Source organism: Typha angustifolia, chromosome 8, assembly GCF_048772165.1.
Source record: "Typha angustifolia cultivar Huaian chromosome 8, ASM4877216v1, whole genome shotgun sequence".
Classification (NCBI taxonomy): Eukaryota; Viridiplantae; Streptophyta; class Magnoliopsida; order Poales; family Typhaceae; genus Typha; species Typha angustifolia.
This window is the reverse complement of record NC_133246.1, coordinates 17,095,443-17,116,340: the sequence shown is the minus strand read 5'-3', so window position 1 is coordinate 17,116,340 and position 20,898 is coordinate 17,095,443. Positions and strand designations below refer to the sequence as shown.

Below are 20,898 nucleotides of genomic sequence, written 5' to 3'. Positions count from 1 at the left end.
TCTTTCAGAGCTGCTGTTTTGCCAGAGGAATATTCTTGGAAAAATTTATAACCAGCAGCTATTAAACTTTAACATATATTCATATGAACCACAAAAATACTACTACTATAGGGGTAAAATGGTCATTCTACCAGTTACATTAATCAGAAAGAACGAAAATCTCGAGACAAACCAATGATTGTAATGACAGTGATTATATTTTAAAGAAAGTAATAAAAATATGTAAAAATTCGTATAAAATAAAATTAACTGGCATAGGTCTTGCAGTAGACAAGCCCAAGCCTGCTTATAAATATCAACCTAGTGGGCTGGTCTGGGCTGGCTGGGCCTCTTTATATCTTTACTGTACCGGTCTCCACGCAAACCAAAACCCCTTCTCTTCCCCCGTTTCTCTCCCTCTCTCTCCCTCTCTCTCGGCGATCGAGATCGAGCTCTCGAATCTCATCCGCCATGGACGCGGAGTTATTGGAGCTCCAACGCCAGTTCGAGTCGGCGCAGCAAGTCAAGTCCACCATCCGCCTCTCCGATCGCAACGTTGTCGAGTTGGTTCAGAAGCTCCAAGAACTCCAATACCTCGATTCCGACCTCCTCCACACCGTCTCCGGCAAAGAATACATCACCCCGGTAACCCCCCCCCCCCCACACACACACTCCTCGAAGACTGAAACCTGCAATACTGTCGCGCGTTTCTTGGATCGTCGTAGGGCTTAATCTTGATGATTTCATTCTTCCTGTTTCAGGATCAGCTGAGGGTTGAGATGGAGACGGAGATCAAGAAGTCGGGTAGGGTTTCTTTGATCGATCTGTCGGACGTTATCGGAGTGGATTTGTACCATGTGGAGCGGCAAGCACAAAAGATTGTGGCGGATGGTTCGGGGCTTATGATGGTCAATGGTGAGATTATTTCCCAGAGTTATTGGGATTCCGTGGCGGAGGAGATAAATGAAAAGTTGCAGGAGTGTAGTCAGATCTCGCTGGCGGAGATTGCCGCTCAGTTGCACGTTGGATCGGAATTGGTGGTGTCTTTTCTGGAGCCTCGACTTGGAACCACTGTAAGTAGATCGATGATTTTGATATTACGACTCATTAATGTTTTAGCAACTTTGCTTAGCAGTGTGAAGCGAATCTGAGAAGGAAGAAAATGCCATCGTATAATGACCAAATAAGCTGTAGGAAACATATGGGCTTAGAGAAACGTAATGTACAAATTTTTGTGTCTTAATCAGATTAAATCCTTATGGTAACTTATGCAATTCCTGGGGCAAAAGAAAATAAAAAGTAAAAGAGAGAAACTGAAACTTGAGGAAGAAGACAATTTTGGGGATTTATAAAATTCATAGGGATGTTTATTAGTTTGTATGAACATGTTTTATTGTTGGATTATTCCATAGGGTATAAGAAATTCTCTTTGATATCTTAACTAGTGAAAGAGAAATCGCCACGAGGTAAAAGTTCCATTGCTGTTTTCCTTAATAAAGTAAGCTATTTCATCCATGGCATTTGCTGTCCTGCTAAATGTTCTCTTAAATATTCTTGAGAAAAAAAATCCCACTGTGTCATATGTCTTGTATCTAGGTGAAAGGAAGACTGGAAGGTGGACAATTGTATACTCCAGCATATGTTTCTCGGATTACTGCTATGGTCCGTGGTGCTGCCAAGGGTATCACAGTTCCTACGAATTTGCCAACTGTTTGGAACTTGTTGCAGCAAGTGCTGCAAGATATGGATGGTGCAAATGGTGTCTCCGTGGAAGGTGCTTTCTTTCAATCCATTTTCAATGGACTGCTTAAGGAAGGGGAGATTCTTGGATCACTCCGGGCAGGAGTACAATGGACACCAGCTGTAAAATCTATGATCTTTTCTTTTTCCTTTCAATCCATATCTCTGTTAATGTGTTTGCTATTCTCCTCATCCATAACCATTGGTTTGTACCCTTAGGTTTTTGCCCATGCTCAAAGGGAGAGTGTGGATTCTTTCTTCTCACAGGTTACGGCACCGACAACTCTTATTCTTTTATTTCTTTAATGAAATTTCAAGCAGCTATGAAGATGAAAATGCTTTGCATGAATATTCTTTTCTTTCATTTTAAGTTTTCAACTCGTTCATACATATGCATCAATGATGATAGATGCATTGACAGATAAATGGTCAATATCATTCTGTGTTACTATCCCAGATGGATTGACCATGTTTTTCTAAATTAAAAAATATGTAATTAGCATCACATATTAGCTTAGAAATCTGATTGGTTTCTATGTTTTCATGAATTATTCTTTTCTTCAGAATTCTTACATCAGTTACGAAGTTCTTCACAAACTCTTGATTCCTCAGCCTAAACAGTATCTGCAGGTACTTAAACTGCATACAATTCTGGTTCCTTCTGTCGTATAATAAATTAATAATGGTAGTTCAAATGTCGTTAAACTTCTATATTTTTCTTGTAACATTCCTGTGTTTCTGCACTCTAATGTAGTCCAGATATCCTGAGGGCATTCCTCTAGATGTTGTTTTTGTCCATCCTTCAATGGTTGAGATGCTGGATTTTGCTGTAGGTGACACCATTGAGCATGGTAACTGGTAAGTATCACAAAGTTTTTCAAAGCTAAAAGAGTTGAGGGCTGGTATATGGAACTCTTTTTTTCTCATAATAGCTTGGTCAGTCAGATGGTGTAATTGCAAAATATAATAGCATGGTGTGAATTGTCATTAATTTTCTATCGGTCCAGATATTCTTTTACTCAAGTTCTAAAGAATCTAGACTTGTAATGTCATTTCAAGTATCTTCCTTTGGTGCATCATTTTTGAGCCTGGCTTTGGACCACTTGCCATTAGAACTGTTCTGTTCAACCTTGAAACAGATTGGTTTTTATCTTACTCCAAACTGCGGAGCGAATAAGGAATGCCTAATACAAGTAAGGCATGCTTGATGCCAGGGTCCACTAGTGTCTTTGATAGGTAGAACCAATATACTAAACACTATGCTTGTATTGACCATGTATCCCATCACTTCCTTTTCTCATCCTACATGAATATTAGCTTTTATCATCAAATTTATTCGCAAGCCTACTTTCAGAACAAGTTCTCTTGCTTGCAAATGTTTTGTTGTAGTTATTTGCAACATAAACAAGGTTTTACATTTGATCTGTAGTTATTATCTATAACATGTATAATGCAATAACTTTATGTGATATTGGTAGGCTTGATTGCACTTCAGTTCTGCCAGCATATATTGGTGGTTCAGATGCTTCTAAGATTCTGTCACTTTGTCCATCTCTACAGAGCGCAATCAAGGTTGGTGTCTCAAGTACCTGAACTTCCATTGTTTCTTAATGTTGTTTGCTGAAATATGTTGTTTTCCAGTGTTCCACAGCAGTGCTATTGGGGGACTCTTGTGTATTTAGCAACGCATTTATTAAGGTGAGATTGAAGACCCTGCTAGCCATGATATCTTATATCTTGTATGAACTTCATAAAAGTTTGAAATGGTACTGTGGATCATATCTTATGTAACTTAAGACTTAAATATGTTGAGGCTGGCATTTTCTATGGCAATCCTTGTTAGGATAATGTACTGGAAACATTGCAGTCACATCTTAAACAACAAAATACATGTATGTGGTATGCCATGCATGATAATTAATAAGCATTTTTTAATTAAAATTTGTTTATATACTATTGGAACATATAAAACTCCATTGTCACTTCGAGAGATGAACATAACAAAAATATTAATCAATTTCCAGTTTGACCCTCATTTATTCCAATGTGTCCCCCGTATGCACACATTAGATATTGCTCCCTTGATGTAGAAGGAGTTATGTGGATGCACACAATCATTTTCTTATTTTTATGCACCAGGGACTTTTTTTTCTTTTTCCTTATACTGATCACAAACCTTCACACTTTATTGATTTGATGAAAACTTCCCAAGCCTTATCAACTATATGGGAAATGACACACGTTAGAAATATAAACATGCAGAAATACAAAGAAATTTATGCAATTCCAACATGCTAATTAATTGCTAAGTATGGCGAGGCCCTTTGTCCTCTAATTACATGCTTTGAAGGTTGTATTATGTGATCTGCGACTGGTGGACTGGTGGTATCTTCTAGTGACTCAATTTCACTTTCTGAAACCTCTTCCCACAGTCGTTTGGTCCTTCTGTTAAATATGCATTCCTGATTACGACTTGTATGCTTTGCATGTTCGATAATGGCCCAGGGTATTTATGATCAACTGGAGAAAGAATTAGATACATTTATTCACAAAAACCCTTACTACCAAGGTCTGGCCCCTACTACGCATCCAACCAATGACCATAAGATTGGATCCAGTTTAGCACAGCACTCAGAGACAAAAGAGCTCGATGATGATGCAGCCAGAAGTAAAAGTGCTTCTGAAAAAGGACCGAAGAAGAAAAGAGGGAAACTAACAGGATCTGCCAAGGTAGGAACAGCTGAGAAGGATAGTGACAACCAGGAAAATATTCCTAATAAAGGCAAGAAAAGTCAGCGAAAAAACAAGGATGCAAACTCCTTAAGTACTTCCGATGCAAAATCTGGTTCTAAGAAGGATAAAGTAAAGGGGGATGATTCAAATATTCCATCTGAAGAATGGGTAATGCAGAAGATTTTGAATCTTGCCCCTGATCTTGAAGAATTGGGAGGTTAGAAGAACCATTGACAATGACAATGCCATCTTTTCTCATTTTCCTGTATATCATATGATTTAGATATACTTCAATTGAATTGATCGGTTTGTCAGGTCCAGAAGTAGACTCACATGAATTTCTTAGAATATTGTGCTCCCATCTGAGGCCAATGTTGGTTAACTCGTTGGGGAAAAGAAGAAACACTCTTTTGTTGGAAAATGCTGAGAGGAGGAAGCGGTTGCTTGATAGTATGCAGACGTATCTAGATGAGGTTTGGTACTTGTGCTTTGCATCTGTCGTTAAGCTAGTTGATCATTATGTTTTGCATAAATCAAATCTCTGGAACAACTGTATTACTCACAAGTCACAAGACAATCCTTCCACACGTGCAGAGTTTCTGATTTTGGAGATCCCCAGTTTTTCTTTGTCCTAATTCGTCATTTTGATGCCATATTTGTGGCTTTCAGGTTGTCTTAGATATGCAGTTGTATGAGAAAGCACTGGATCTCTTTGAGGATGATCCATCTACCTCTGTAAGTTATGCTGATTCTTTTGTCATTTTTTATGTTACTTCTTGTGGTTAAATGGGATTTCTTATTTTTCATGCCTTTTTGCTTCTGCTTTGTTCTTCATTTTGCTATGCCAGGCTATCTTACACAAGCATCTGCTAAAAACAATGGCTACTCCCATGGTTGATAAGCTTCTACTTACTCTGGTAGTCTCTCTCTCAATCAACTTCCATAGTCGTAATGTCAGTGTTCAGTGTATTAGTCATAGCTCGTAAATTTAATATATTCTAGTTGTTGGTGTTGATATCAATTTTAAAAGCTTCAAATAGATGTTGTATCACTAATATTTGATCATGAATTAGTTTTACTTTCATCAGATGAATTACTAAATAACCTCACAAGTATATTTATGATTTTAAAATTCTCTTTCCTGCCGCACTTATAATTTCTCTATCATCTTTTTAGGACATGGATAACAAGCTGAAGAATGGAATAGAAAATGAAGATAGTCAAAATCAGACTAGGCCTCTAACTCCTGCAGATCGTATTTCTCTGGTTTGAAACAATCAATTTTCTACTGTTCTATCTTTTAGTATTCACAGTTGTTTACTGTTATTAAAGTTCTAATTGTTGAGCCATCAAATAGGGGATGGGTGCATTTTCTTTAAGCCTTTAACTGTTTGAATTTTGTTGCTTGTTGCGCTTGCTTATATTGATGCAAGTGACTTTTTGTTCCCCTCAGGCCAAGAGTTTTCCTGCATCACTTTCAGTCAAGACTCAAGCTTTGGTTGAAGCACTAGAGGGGAAGGTTTGGTTCTGACCTAGCAATATGTCTACTTTTTATGTCTTTGTAAAGCTTCTGATACCCACTAATCTCTTTGGAACATGAAGTTGATATTCTTCAGAGAGAACTATCAAATGAGTTGAGATTTACATCACTAGAGGAAGCATGTTTGAACACTAAATGATGTTGGATTTGTCTAAGCAAACATTGCTCTTAAACTTATAAAATGAAAATCACTCCTGTTGGTGAACATGGTGAAAGCATCACTAGACTTATGCATCATAGGCACTAGTGTTTTATAGTAGGACACATATACAGCTTAAAAGGTTAATACTATATCCTCAGAAAATGACCTCTGGATGCTCAAGTAAGCAGAATAGTTAAAATGACCACCCCCCAAGCTATTTGGGAACAAATCTTCAAATGCAGATTATAGTAATATGAGAGAATTGAATTTATCACAGTTATCTCATTTCTGATTGCTGTTGCATTCAGACTTATTATTTCTCTTCTTTGTATATTGATATGTAGCAGCGAGTTGATACGTTCATGGATGCATTAAGAGTTGTGGCAGAGGAAAGGTAGTTTTATATGTTTCGTTTTATGATTTCCACATTAAGATTCTATATTGTTGGGCATTCAAACTTACTTTCATATGCAGTGGCTTGTCACTGAAGAAGCTTGATAAAAAGTTAGAAAGAACAATGCTGCATTCTTTCCGCAAGGTATGGTTTCAAAAGTCACTTTGAGTGTAACAGATAGTTTTTATCCAGTCTTGATTAAATTGTATTTATCTTAACAATACTATCCTTTATTGGGTTGCTCCCACTAAGCTAACTAGTCATATGTGCGCTGTGTCTAATGCATCAGTGTATCACATTAAGTGTGAGGAAATTCTTCCTTCTTTTTTATTTTTATTTTTGTTTCTCCCACATTTATCCTTCTGTAGCATGAATACCTTTCCGTTATTGGTGCTTCGTCTTTTTGGTCATGAATACCTTTCAGGAACAATTTCTTTCGTTGGGGATTATTTGCCAGAAGTAGTCTATATTATTGAAAATCTGCATTTTATTCTGTCAATGTTGACTATTACTGACCTTGCCAATTCTTTTTACCATGTGGTCTATAATTCTTCTGACGTTGAAATTTATCTTGCTACTATGAACTTAAGGATTTGATATCACAAGTTTCTTCAGAGAATGATCCAGTTATGCTTCTGCCTAAGGTTGTTGCTCTACATCATATGCAGGTTTGTTCAGTCTTGATATTTTCCTTTACCTTCTTCTTTCTGTAATTTTCCATTATATTTTAAATTTAAATTGTTTCTCCTATTGTACATTCAAATTCTAGGTACACAACAAGGCTCTCCAGGCACCTGGAAGGGCCATATCTGCTGTTGTTGCACGATTAAAGGTATAACTTATCCTGCCATTGTTCCCGTTGTTTTTTATTTGAGTCTTTTCTCATCTTTCATCAGAGTTTTGCTTGACATGTAACTGATTTAATGAACATATAATATGTGTCTTCTCTCATTTCTTTTATGCTGGAGAGCTTTTAAAATTTATTTATCTATGTTTGCTTTCCTAAAAAATGGCAGGATAAGTTACCTGATTCGACATACAAGGTCTTGATGGATTATCACAGGGCTACAGTAACTCTTTTAGCATTACAAGCTGCTTCCACTGGAGATGTGAGTAAAAGAAACTTCTCTTTCTTTGATGCTGATATTTTGTACTTGCTTTATAATTTATATGCTTACTATAATTTTGATTTTATTGTTCTAAAACCAGACAAGCAGTTGAACTTGTTGGTTTGTCAACTGCAGAACTGTATATTAAAGAAATGTTAACAGTCATCCATGTAGCGCTGCTCTAGTTTTCATCAGTCCCACTGGTTATCTAAGATATGTCAAAGAGAGGACTGCGGCTTGTCATGTTAGTAATCCTAGTGGTCTATGAATTTATACCCTCTCTTATACATATTTCGATTTCTCAATAAGTTATCATGATCTGGCAACCCTGTGGAGTTCGTTAATCCTGATTTAGGTGATTGGGAGTTCTCAATCTTTATTCGCCCTGGCTCCCTGATTTAAGATAATTGACAGTGACACCAGGATCTGAAACGTCTTGCTGGACCACTACTGGCAATAGGGGCCTGAAGTTTATATTTCTCTTGGCAGTTCTGGCTTCATAAATTAGCATCCCTCAGTTCTTCAGCATTTGATGAACTTGGATGTCACCGCTGGAGCTTTTAACTTCTGTCTAGACTTGCAGGTCGTTGCAGCTATAACATGCCATCATGACACCCTGTTAGTTCTTCAACTGCCTACTGCACATTATATACCCTAGGAGTTGTCTTGTGATAAGAATTCTAGTAACACTTCATTACTTCAACTAGATTCTGTCATTTGAGTTCAAACTAGTTGACACAAACTAGACTTCTAATAAAAATGATTTTCCAACTTGTTCTCCTTTCATACATTGTGATATGGTAGAGTTCATGGATTATTAACTTTCTGCAACTTTATCTGATATCTGATAGCACTTGTTTTTAACTGGTCTCATGGAACTTATACGTAAATATTTTATACTGATGCTATTGGGCATGATGTTCTATGACTGTTTGACCAGTAACCAGTTTGTGAACTTCTGTTAGCATGGATGAAGAAGAGCTTGCATAACCATCGAAACATTCTATTGACATTCTGATTATCCTATGTATGAGTCCTCAGTCCATCCCAACCTTGTACCACAGGAAGCCTGGAATAGCATTTTAATTTTTTAGTGGTCACAAGAAGAAACTCTTCCTTTCTTGTACTCAATCTACCTGTCATACATACCAATCATTTTTATCCTTTTCTGTGGTTAGAATGTTTTAAGTATGTAACCTCTGTGCTAATATTTGATGCATCAAATTTTGTAATTTTTGTTTGTAGGAAGAAGACTGTTCGGCTGACAGGATTTTAAGCAAAAAAGAGCTGTTGGAAAGTCTGATGCCAGAACTGAAGGCGTCAGTCTTGGGTCCAACCAACTCCTGAACTTGGGTCACAAAATGTCCTCAACGAACGGCATCCACACAATAGAGCAGGCATCAGAACTGTGTATATAATGGACAAGGAAAGCAGATGGTCTACTGAATAAATGTAGTAGAAGGTATTTCTTGAGAACAGGGAAATGTTATAGTTGTCAGCTGAAAAGATTTGTACGTGTCAGTGGCTGCTGCATGATATAAACAGAGCTGTATTATACGATAGTACACTAGAAAGCTATCCGTGTGTCTGGTTAATGATAAGCAGTCAAGACAGGATTCATGGACGGTTGATGTCAGGTTTATATAGCAAGAAGTGAAATTTTCTTCAGTCCTGTGAGCCCCTCTGTTGCAGTTTCTTTTGACTTATTATTGTAGTGATCGAGAAGGCTTTCTACTTTGAAATTGATCTTCCTGTATTTATTTGAGAAATGTGCTGCTTCGTACTTGTTGGATTAATTTAATCCATTAGTTGGATCCAAATATTGATTTTTCAGGTGCATTTAAACAGTTTGGTGATATCTACGTCTTTTCATCTTACCCCACTTAAAATCTTTGAGTTCTTTATAAATAGCTTTAGAAAACAAAAAAAGGAAAGGTATTTTTGCGCCATATTACATTGGAACCTATTCATCGAACAATTTTTTCGTCATTCTTAGAGTAGTTCTCTCCAATCTTATTAAATCGACGTCAATATTTTCATAGTCTTAGGAACGTATATGCTCTCACCTGTGGAAGAAGTATCACAACCGGGCTAGAAATATATTAGCCCGAAGAAGAATGATGAATAGGCTTTATTCAGTTGTGCAGAGAGAAGAGCTCAATTTAAAAATAGGTGGGCTTTGAGTGGAGGGCCTGATCCGTATCAATCACCCAAAGCTTAGGATGGGCTTAGTGTATTTGACGTTGGACCCACTTCTCTCCTTATCAAAGTAGTTTGCTAAGTGGGCTTCTTGGGCCTTTATCTATCTCTGAGTATATTATATATATCCTCGCTCTCTTGTGTGCCTTTTTATCCCTTTGAGTTTTAGGACTGTACAGTTCTTTAGCTTGTGAGTCTTTCTTGTTTGCAAGTCTTATCTTGTTATCATGTAGGTCCTCAATTTCAGAAGCTAGCTGCTTGCTGCCTTGATTCTTGACTTGGCAAAAAGTGAATCTTTTCTCCTGCAGTTCAATCACGTGCATTGCACAGCATTTACAGTCCTAATATGTTACTTAAAATCATATATCAGGTGAGACATACACAAACTCATTGTCGACGGATAATTTGTAGGTAGAATCTTTATTCCTGTTGTCATGATTACTTCAGAAGAAACCTAACTGTGCACTGGTAAACTTTTGTGTTAGAAAGTTGGAAGTCTTGGTATTGTTGCTCTATATAGCTGAAATGGGAGATTGTTGTGATTCCATTACATGTTTATCGAGTGTCACCATGTACTCTTTGCAGCTTCTATTTATGTATGCTAGTGTTGTTCAACAATAAATGCTGAAAGAATTATACTAGGATGACTAGATGCAAATCTCCGTACTTCTTCTGCCTGATCTGTAAATTAAATTCAAGGACTCAAGACTCCAGGCATGCTTGTGTGCCTTCTTTTCTCGCTCTTTTGTATGATGAGGGCAGTCAGAATTGGATTTGTGGGTGTTGATAAGCTAGAATTATGACTTAATTAGAAGCCACAATCCCAACAGCACTAGAACTTGTTTGAGTTGTGGCTCTACTCCTTAAGAGCATTAATTCAGTGTTAGTCATTCACAAATAAAAGAGATAAAAAGAAGAAGCATTAATTTTCAAAAATCTATGTCATCTTTTGTGGGTTGAGGATTTAGAAATCTTACTCAATCTAGAAGCAATCGAGAGGGATAAGGCTCTGAGTTCATGCAATACAATCTGAACTCCATAACGTACACATCATGCAACTATCACCAAGTGAACCAGATCAGAGTCCAATCCTTTGGACAAGAAGAAAAGCCCCATTTTGCCTATCATCTCCTGCAAATCTGTTACCTCTCTTGAGTCTCACATGCTGCAGCAATCATAGGAACAGATAAGGAATAGAATCCAACATCGCTTGCACTCTTTCTAGCTGAATCCAACTGCTGAGACTTCTTGCAGTAGGCAATAGCTCCTTGGATTGAGCTCTCCATATCGGAATTATCACTATTGCTCCTCTTAAGCACCTGTGTCTGCTGTCCTCCATTTGAATTCGCACTCGATGAGATCGACTTGGTTGTCAAACTCCACTTGATGATGCCAGAGAAGGACTTCCTGTGGCCCAAGTCCTCTTCCATTAGCTTCTCTCTATCAATGCTACTCTTGAGAGTAGAAGCATTATTGGTGTCTTCCATTAAGTATGTCTCATGCTGGTTTTGGCCAAATGGGCTCCTTTTCCCTGCCTTCATGTAGCCATTGGCATACTCCTTGCATGACTCATGTGAACAACTGGATTTGGAGAATAGGGACTTGAGGTAATTTCTTGAAGCCTTCAGCTTTAGACTCAGTGGTGATTGCTTGATCAATTTCATGGACAAAGACGGCTTCTTCGGATTCGAGTGGGATAGGCCGGCCGAGCACTCATAGTAGAGATCTTCTCCTGGATTCATCTCTCCACTAGCAGAGCAAGACTTGTCTTCCAAGACATCTGCTCCCTTTGCAGGATTGGTGGTAGTGTTGTTGTGAAGAAGCCTCTGAACCATTTGAAGCCTTGGTGGGAGATGCAGGGGAAGGAGGTTTCCTTTGTAGAAGAGCTCATCAGCAGGAGAAGTAGTAGACTCTTTCTCTTGTGGGTTGGCACACATATGGAATTCAAATTCTCCAGAATGTGGAGGGGAGAAGGTGGCAGAGCTGATATCCATATCAATGTAGTCTTCTTCTGCTGAGGAGTGCTCATAGGAAGGGAGTGTTTTTGCCATACCAATGCTTTGTTTTGCAACCCCTCAGAGTCTTTTAATCTCTTCTTGATGTGTGGATGCAGATCAATGTGCAGTGTGGATCAAGGTGGTCTTCTTGGGAAGAAAGGAGTGGGAGAGGAAGGACATCCTTTTTAATGTATGCATAGAGCCAAATGAGAAAGAAAAAAAAAAAAAGGAAATCAAAGACAGGGTAATCAGAGAAAAATTCAGAGAATTAGGCCCCCTAATTATTTTAGCTCTTTCAAGTTTGTCTCTTCTTACATTAAAATGATGGTTGTAACTAAACATGCTGGAAGCTGAAATCAATCAAAAACTAATAATTATTAAATCCATTCTAAGGATTCTGCTGGAGGCTTAACAGAGACCAACATGTTTGTCAAGAAGCCAATCATGTTGCTGAGTTGTCAAATTGAGACAGGAAAGACCAATCCACCTTTCTGCTGGGAGGTCTTTATCACCTTAAAAAAAAAATCCTCTTATTTTTCTACAAGGATATTACAAATGCATGAAAATAGTTTGTTTTCTTCCTATAATATACTAATTTACCCTGGCCTATATCAATAATTGTTTCTCTTTTTGTTGATCAGAAAAGCTCTACAGTTTTTTCTTTTAATCTCATTCATTTGATATTCTCAATATTTAGAATGTGGAAAGAAATAAAAAGAGAAACAAGGAATGCATTCAACCTACAGTAACTTGAATTTGAATAGAGCTCACATCCCAAGAAACCTACAGAGTATTGTGATTCCCTCACCCCTGTACAAACAACAATATTAATTCAAATAGAGCACAAATGTTGTCTGCTCTTCCATGACAACTCCTCACAGTCCTCTATATTTGTTAAAGCAAGAGTGACATACTTGCAATTATAAAATTTGCAACACTAGGAACAGCCAAAGTCTCACTTGGATTATTAAAACCTACTTAGAATAGTTTAATCTGGAAGAGGATTCTAATGCAGTTTAACTTTCCATGCCTACAATCTATCTGTTGATGGAGGACACTTGATGGATAGCTTCAAAGATTCCTATACACTCAATAGAACATTTGATACTATCTACAAACAAAAATCTACAAACTTTCTCTGTGGGAATCCTGCAAAGCCTTCTGACATTAGTGGGTGGGAGAAATTATAGCTGAGTTAAAAAGGAATGCAGCACCCCCCCCCTGCAATGCAAAGCTCGAGGCCTTCTTTGACCTGCTTTTATACATTACAATAAAAGACTCAGACTACCAAATTTGAAGCATTTTTGTGAGACCCCCTGCTGCTAAATTATAAAGGACACTGCACTGCTGCTCTCTTCCTCCATAGTCCATAGTCCATAGCTAGGACACTTGCTCCCCTCCACAAGAGAATCTAGCACTTTTCATGGCATCAATTATGCTAAGCAGATGGTCTCTGCAGTCCCAACTGCAGGAATTCCTTGCAGCTATTGATTGATTGTGGTTGCCAACCTTTTTTTTTTTTTTTTTTTAGAAAAAATTCAATCTTGCCTTAGCATACTATAACATATATGCGTGTATGTATACGTGTATTTTGAGGTGCTTGCGAATAATATTCTATTTGTGTATACAAAATAATGATATCTCTAAGGCTTGAGTGTTAATCTTAATGAGAAGGTAATCTATCTTATTGTTGTTGTTATTGTTATTGTTATGGTTACAGAGTGTAGAGAAAGTAATATGACTGTATAAGAAGGATTGCAAATGATATAGTTGGAAGCTCCTTCTGGGCCATTACTCCCTCCTCCACTGAGTTGATTCAACTTGATGGCTGTGAATACTTCCCATTGCATTGATCATGGAAGGCAATAAAGGCCCTTCCATTGGAGTCAGCTTCGAAGTAATTGGACCTGAGACCTCAACTTGGTAAAAGGACAGCACTTGGCATGTGGCATTGTTAAGTTGCATTCTTGCATTCAGTACCTATATTGAACCTGTCTAATGGGGGAAAAAAATGATTGAATGAGTTGAAATGAGAAATTGGAAGAAAGTGTTTAGAATATTACTAACTATTTTGTGGTCTTTGTATAATACCATAGGATTACTTCTTGTCATTTGTTTCTTTTTTGAAAATATAGGCCAATCTGATTTGCAATGCTATGTTGATGATGTTGTATACTTTAAGCCAAAGTATTCTTTCCTTATACCTATGGAGGCACCAAAATTCATCCTTTCCTTCAGATAAAAACCAGCATCTCCTGCTACCTCTTTATACAACATATCTTCTGGAAATGGTTCTAATTCAAGTGAAGACTTCATTAGCACATTGGCTCGTCATCCAAGAAGTCTCTGGTTGTTGTCGAATTGGAGATCGATTCGAGAGATTCTACTAGTCACCATAGTAGAATTTTAGCATGTAAGAGCACGTAATTTTTGCGCAAAACTGGAAAATCGTTGCAGTTCTTAATGCTCTCCGTTACTATACTTTTCTTACTGTCATCGATACAATGATCGTCGGTTTGCCACAAGAGAGAATTTTTGATCAAACATTGCGACGACGCACCTTGGTCTATGTTCAACCATTGTGAATTGTCTAGCAAATGAAGTGAAAACTTGTCAATGGAAGCAAGAACATATAGAATAACTAAGAGGTGTGTTTGTACTATCAGCACTCACCTGGGAGATCAATTAATATTGCATGACTTGTAACTTGCGCAGCTAAAAGCAGCAAGAACACCAAATGGCGAGTTACTTTGAGATTCTACATAGATTGAAAAAGAAAGCACGTAGAATAGCACTTGAGGGCAAAATCAACATCGTTGAACAGTGAACACTTTTAAATTTACAAAGCTGGATAGTTTTCCTGATTGAAATTTGTTTGAATAGACTGTTCTTCATGATTAATTACAGCGATGAGGATTATGTGTTCCCCCAGAAGAAGAGTTATAATAGTGGACATGGTGGTCAAAGCATCAGAGACGCATCTCTTGGTTGATATTGGCATGATGTCAGTCCTTCCAGGAAGAGAGAGTGAGGAAGATGAATGGAAAAAATTATATTCATCCAAGCTGGGTTTCTGGACTACAAAGTTATGCCCATGTTAGGCGTTTATACTGTTATTGAGTTGCATCCTTGAGTAGTATATGATGATCCAAAGTGATCCCTTTTAGCCATCCTATTTAATCAAAAATAAAAAAAAATTCTCACCATTTCTATGGTGTCCACCAAAAAAATATTAAAGAGTTTCGATTAAAGATGACTTCAAAGTTTAAGTTGTTAGGTTACAGACATACAATATGTATGGTACCTCTTCGAGCAAATATTTAATATGTTGGGCTATTAGGTTGGGCCGTCAGTGGTACCGGGCTTTCCTTTATCGGCGCTATTTTGAAGATTTTAGTTTATAAACTTTCTATTTAACATTGAAATAAAATTGAAAAACAAAATGTGAACATGAGAAATTAAGAATGGCTTGATGGTGCAAATATTCTGCAAACATAAGTGGGTCCAATCTAATCCAAGATACATTAATGCATCCAGCCCAATCCAATCGAACCCTTAGCTGTTATTGGAATCTACCACCCAACCACTTATTCCATGACACCAAAGAGAAAAGAAAAGGAAAAGCTTATTTAAGGATTAATTAATGAAGGAGTGATATTAAATCACCATCCTTGGAGTTCTCACATGACTATTTGCATGCCGAAGCTTCCATTTAATTATTTAATCCTTTTCCCCCTCATTATCTCCGAGATTTATGCCCGATTTTTGCAGTCTTTCCACTAATCATTCTTTAATTAACTAATAAATATTATAATTGTTGGTGTTGATTAACTACGACGAGTTCGGTGGAGACGTGGAGTGTTGGGTTGTGTTGTTGTTTCATATCCATGCCATGATTAGATGGACAACTTAACTCGAATCTTTTTCAAGCTTTTAGTTGTTTGTTTGCTGTGAATTGTGAATTGTGATGGATGCCAACTCTACTTTGTCTGTTGTTTAGAAGTAAGTATTGTTTTTAAGAAAATTAAACTTAAGTCTTGTTTAATCATAATCTTTAATTATTAACTCACATAAAAATAAGAGTTTTTAAATAATAGTGATTTTTAACACCCCCATATTTTTGTGACCCATTTTGATAGATTGATTTAAAAGAGTAGAAGTTTCATAGATTTAGTCTAGTATATTTAAGACTTTGATAATATATTAACTCATAAGCTCTAAAAAAGTTCTTATATATATATATATATATATAACTCTTTTGTGATCTAGATCAAGTTGATCATTATTAAATCAATCTGCAGGGCAATTAAGTCTTTTTCGTATTTTAATTAATGATTAACTAATGGTTGCAACTTAGTGTAGAGGTTAGACACTTAAATTTAAAATTAGATAGGGTAATTGGACATCAATCAAATCAAATAGTAAAACTGTTGACCCAATCGCTTGAGTTTATCTTTTCATTCAGATAACAAGGAAGAAAAGCAAAATATGAAGGAGGTCGTCATCTTTGACTATTTGATATTGACAGTAGCTTCACTTTTATGCCAACCGTTTCGAACTATAAACCATATTATAATTATATATTATGTATGAATCCACTTGCTTTCTTTCTTGCAAGTATTCTAATGGTAATTGACTTCTAGAAGAAGCCCTCGTGGTTGGGTTTCACACTTAATTGGAACGTTGACCGTCGAAGAACGCGCGAGATAGCTGAGCTGCTACGTTTCTATCTCTTCTTCCACTTGGAGAAAGAGTATTAGAAAAAAAGAGTAACTTAAAAGAAGATAATTAAGTGATGTGATTAGGAGAAAATTTAATATCTTAAGAAAAATAACGTATCACTCTCAGAGTCTCCTTTCGTAAGACTCTCTTTAACATATAATTAATGACAAGGATACTTAGTAGCTTCTTAGAGATATGTTATACTTGTACTACTAATAATAATGGTTATTATTATTTTCTTATATGTTATACTTTTACTTTTAACGTGTTCTGATTATGGTGATGTAAAGGTTTACCTTAGGAGAGTATATATATATATATATATAAGATCGAATTTAGTGGAGATAAAAAAGACTTTTTTTTTTTTTTTGAGGGGGACATGAAAAAGGAAAAGAAATCTTGAAATGATGTGGAATAAAATAGGCAAGTACAATGATTAAGATCACCAGGTTGGGGGCGGTGACTTCGTAATGCAGCAGTTTTCTTTTTATTTTGATAGACTAGCAGCAGTTGCCGTTTCCGACCAACCATTATTGGTAAACACTTGGCGTTGTCTCTCTTCAAAAAGGTGCCATTTTTTTGAGGCCGGACGGGTCGATCAGGGCGACGAGTTGGGCTGCATTCCTTGGGAGATCCCGATTGATTGTGGGTCTTGGTTTGTTGTTCTTGCAGATCCGGCAAGAAAACCCCCCGTGAAACCCCCATTCCGGTAGATGCCAAAGGTGCCATCTTTTCTTTGATGTTGCTGTCTGTTGGGTTTGAGTAGATCTTTATTTGGTTGCTTCTCTTGGATTCTGAAGTGGAGTGGAATTGATTGCTGCTCCCGTTCCCGCTCCCTTTCCTTGTTCTGGCGCTTGTTAAATTAGATTCCATTTGATCCCTGATCCAAGATTTGATTTTCTTTTCTAGTTCTTGTTCTTCTTTTGGGAAACCTTCTTGTGGTGTATGTAATGATGGGTTCTGATCTTAGGATATAAGGTGAAATTAGTTAGAATTAGAGCTTTCTCACTCAAAACATTCATATGCTGCTTGTATAAGTTTGAGAGTTGTATCTCTATCTATAGGGTTTTATTCCATTGCATCTTTCATTGGTGTTCTCTGAGAAATATTAGCCATTCTCCATTTAGCCAGCAGCTCTGTCACATAATGGATGTGGGAGACCTTCACTTGGTCTTCAGCATTATTGGGATCATATCTATTCTTTGTGGCTGTAATGCACAATTTACCCCAGCAGACAACTACCTTGTTGACTGCGGATCCTCAACAAACACGGTAATTGGCCAGAGAACTTTCGTCGCCGATGGGTCTTCTTCGACCCTGACAACCCCTAAAAACATCCTTGCCAACACCACATCAAACTCGGTCTCTTCCTTCGATAGCTCAGCTCTATACCAAACTGCTCGTATCTTCACAGGATCCTCCTCCTACTCTTTCAAAATTCAGAAGCATGGCAGGCACTTCATCCGCCTTTATTTCTTCCCTTTTGTGTACCAAAGTTATAATCTTACCACCGCAGACTTTACCGTCTCAACCCAGGATGTTGTCCTCCTAAATGGTTTCCGGCCACCGAGTAGTTCTTCTCCAGTGTTCAAGGAGTACTTGCTGAACATAACTCAGGACACCCTTATCCTTTCCTTCAAGCCGTCGGGAAACCTTGCCTTCATAAATGCCATGGAGGTTGTTTCAGCCCCTGATAACCTAATTGTCAACTCTGCACAGAATGTTAACCCTCCTATGCAGTATCTTGGCTTGTCGACGGAGCCATTGGAGACAGTTTATAGGATAAATATGGGTGGTCCAAAAATTACACCAGATAATGATACACTTTGGAGAACCTGGGTCAAAGATCAAAGTTTTTTACTCAATGTAAATCTTACCAAATCAGTCTCTTTCTCCGGAGACATTAATTATATGACAGGCGGTGCAACTCAGGAGACTGCCCCAGATATGGTTTATGGTACAGCTACAGAATTGGCAAAGTCAAACACTTCAGTAGCAGTTTTCAATATGACATGGCAGTTCGATGTCGATGGAAGTTCCAGCTACTTGATACGGTTTCATTTCTGTGACATAGTTAGTAAGTCTCTTAATATGCTCTACTTTAATGTTTATGTGAGTAGCTGGTTAGTAGCTGGTGATCTCGATCTCTCGACTCTTACGAGCAACAGTTTGGCTACAGCTTATTATATGGATTTTGTTCTGTCAGTTAGTGATTCATCCAATAAGATTCGCATCAGCATTGGCCCATCAACTTTAGGTAATATACTACCAGATGGCATCCTAAACGGTCTTGAGATCATGAAAGTGAGAAATAGCTCTGGTTCTGTCATTATTATTGAACCTGCTGGTTCAAAGAAGAATTTTGGTGTAATATTGGGTTCAGTTATTGGAGCAGCTGCAGTTGTGATTATTGTTGCTGTTCTTTTCATTGTACTTAGAAAGAGAAAGGCAGAAAAGCAGCATTCAAAAACTTGGGTGCCTTTCTCTATCAATGGGTTGACTTCTCTTAGCACAGGAAGTAGAACCTCCAATGGTACTACCCTTACATCATTGCAGAATGGAAGCCTTGGCTACCGCTTCTCTTTTCCCGTGCTGCAAGAAGCAACAAATAACTTCGATGAGAATTGGGTCATTGGAGTTGGAGGTTTCGGAAAGGTCTACAAGGGAGTGCTAAGGGATGAAACAAAAGTTGCAGTGAAGAGAGGAAATCCAAAATCTCAACAAGGGCTCAATGAATTCCACACAGAGATTGAGTTGCTATCACGACTGCGCCACCGTCATCTAGTTTCTCTGATTGGGTACTGTGACGAGAGGAATGAGATGATTCTAGTTTATGAGTACATGGAGAAAGGTACTCTCAAGAGCCATCTCTATGGCTCGGATCTTCCTTCTCTTAGCTGGAAAGAGAGGCTGGAAATTTGCATTGGTTCAGCCAGAGGACTTCACTACCTTCACACAGGTTTTGCGAAGGCCATCATCCACCGTGATGTTAAGTCGGCAAACATTTTACTTGATGAGAACCTCATGGCGAAGGTTGCTGACTTCGGACTCTCAAAGACCGGACCTGAATTGGACCAGACACATGTTAGTACTGCAGTAAAAGGTAGCTTTGGATACCTTGATCCTGAGTATTTCCGGAGGCAACAGTTGACAGAGAAGTCGGATGTCTACTCATTTGGAGTGGTTTTGCTTGAGGTAGTTTGTGCCAGACCAGTCATTGATCCCACGCTTCCAAGGGAGATGGTGAACCTAGCCGAGTGGGGAATGAAGTGGCAGAAGAAAGGAGAGTTGCATCAAATCATCGATAAAAGAATAGCCGGAACAATTAGATCAGATTCCCTGAGGAAGTTTGGAGAGACAGTGGAGAAATGCCTGTCTGATTATGGTGTGGACCGACCTGCAATGGGAGATGTGCTGTGGAATTTGGAGTATGTATTGCAGCTACAAGAGGCTGAATCTAGTTTCTCTGAAATAAATAGTATCAACCGAATTGTGGAACTTTCTTCTCATGTTCAAAACGTCAGTCCTGTCATAGAAAGTACGACGGTGGAGGAAGTCAATACCGCAGATGGACATGATCTCTCTGATGTCTCAATGAGCCGAGTTTTCTCGCAGTTAATCAAATCTGAGGGAAGGTAAGCTAATCGTCATGTTTGTTCAAAATCGATCAATTGGCACTTCACCCAAAGAAGCGGACCCAAATACTAAAGGCTAGGTTGCTGTTCTTGTCGATCTGGAGTTTTCAATTTTTTTTTTGGTTTCCTTTAATTAATTGAAGTGTATTTCTCACATCATGAATTCTGGCATTGTAATTTTGTATCATTTTTCTTTCCCACTTCCACTTAGATTGTCCACAATGTTTTATAGCACTCAAGCCCTTTATGTATTTAGCCAGATGAACTGTTGCATTCCTTTTTTGAATGGCTAAAGCAATCGTATTAAACAGGTCTACCTCATGATAATGAAATGGATTTATATCTCTTAATTACCATAATAATTTCATTTTTTTTTCTTTGTGGTCTTGAAATTTAAGGCTGGCTAATTTTGGAGATGCCAGAAGCTACAATTACGTGGTAGGTGCTGTAACAATCAAACTGAAGGACGAAACCGCGTACATTAGATTGTATTGAAGCTGCTTGTCGCTTAGATGTTTTTGCAAATTGTTGTGACCAAGAGACAGAAGTGTGTTTTCTTAAGATTATGCTGTGCTCTTAAACTGTAACATTGGCATTGGTATTTATTAGACAAAACCACAGGAAATCAAGAACAAGAGATGGACTCTGGCTGCACACCTGTTTATGCTTGATTTGTTTGGCATTTTCTCAACAAACAAAAAAAATTAA

The 20,898-nt window shown here is 37.8% G+C and overlaps 3 protein-coding genes across 4 annotated transcripts; 2 read left to right on the top strand and 1 right to left on the bottom strand.

Moving 5' to 3' along the window:
* Nucleotides 1–360: 360 nt before the first annotated feature.
* On the top strand, nt 361–9,493 carry LOC140764804 (E3 UFM1-protein ligase 1 homolog). Of its 2 annotated transcripts, none has more exons than XM_073103580.1 (20): nt 361–624; nt 741–1,052; nt 1,576–1,842; nt 1,939–1,986; nt 2,284–2,349; nt 2,474–2,577; nt 3,198–3,291; nt 3,361–3,417; nt 4,225–4,669; nt 4,768–4,925; nt 5,122–5,187; nt 5,301–5,369; nt 5,629–5,718; nt 5,906–5,971; nt 6,479–6,528; nt 6,609–6,672; nt 7,119–7,196; nt 7,298–7,360; nt 7,545–7,637; nt 8,883–9,493. In XM_073103580.1, exons 1-20 carry the CDS (start codon nt 451–453, stop codon nt 8,982–8,984), a joined length of 2,466 nt encoding a protein of 821 aa, XP_072959681.1. In that variant the 5' UTR covers nt 361–450; the 3' UTR covers nt 8,985–9,493. The 2 variants fall into 2 exon arrangements, with proteins under 2 accessions (XP_072959681.1, XP_072959682.1); XM_073103581.1 differs by having other exon boundaries at nt 362–624; nt 6,482–6,528.
* A 1,485-nt stretch (nt 9,494–10,978) lies between these two features.
* Nucleotides 10,979–11,887, bottom strand: LOC140765087 (probable membrane-associated kinase regulator 4). The gene has a single exon (XM_073104001.1). It carries the CDS (start codon nt 11,885–11,887, stop codon nt 10,979–10,981), a length of 909 nt encoding a protein of 302 aa, XP_072960102.1.
* A 5,119-nt stretch (nt 11,888–17,006) lies between these two features.
* On the top strand, nt 17,007–20,500 carry LOC140765472 (receptor-like protein kinase HERK 1). The gene has a single exon (XM_073104583.1). The coding sequence runs from the start codon at nt 17,702–17,704 to the stop codon at nt 20,192–20,194; it is 2,493 nt and encodes an 830-aa protein (XP_072960684.1). The 5' UTR covers nt 17,007–17,701; the 3' UTR covers nt 20,195–20,500.
* Nucleotides 20,501–20,898: the final 398 nt, after the last annotated feature.

Excerpts from the sequence above, each read along its gene's own strand:
- LOC140764804 (XM_073103580.1), top strand. The coding sequence starts at position 451 with ATGGACGCGGAGTTATTGGAGCTCCAACGCCAGTTCGAGTCGGCGCAG. Across the intron at positions 4,926-5,121 it reads TGCAGACGTATCTAGATGAG|GTTGTCTTAGATATGCAGTT; the intron begins GTTTGGTACTTG and ends TGTGGCTTTCAG. Across the intron at positions 7,361-7,544 it reads CTGTTGTTGCACGATTAAAG|GATAAGTTACCTGATTCGAC; the intron begins GTATAACTTATC and ends AAAAAATGGCAG.
- LOC140765087 (XM_073104001.1), bottom strand. The coding sequence starts at position 11,887 with ATGGCAAAAACACTCCCTTCCTATGAGCACTCCTCAGCAGAAGAAGAC.
- LOC140765472 (XM_073104583.1), top strand. The coding sequence starts at position 17,702 with ATGGATGTGGGAGACCTTCACTTGGTCTTCAGCATTATTGGGATCATA.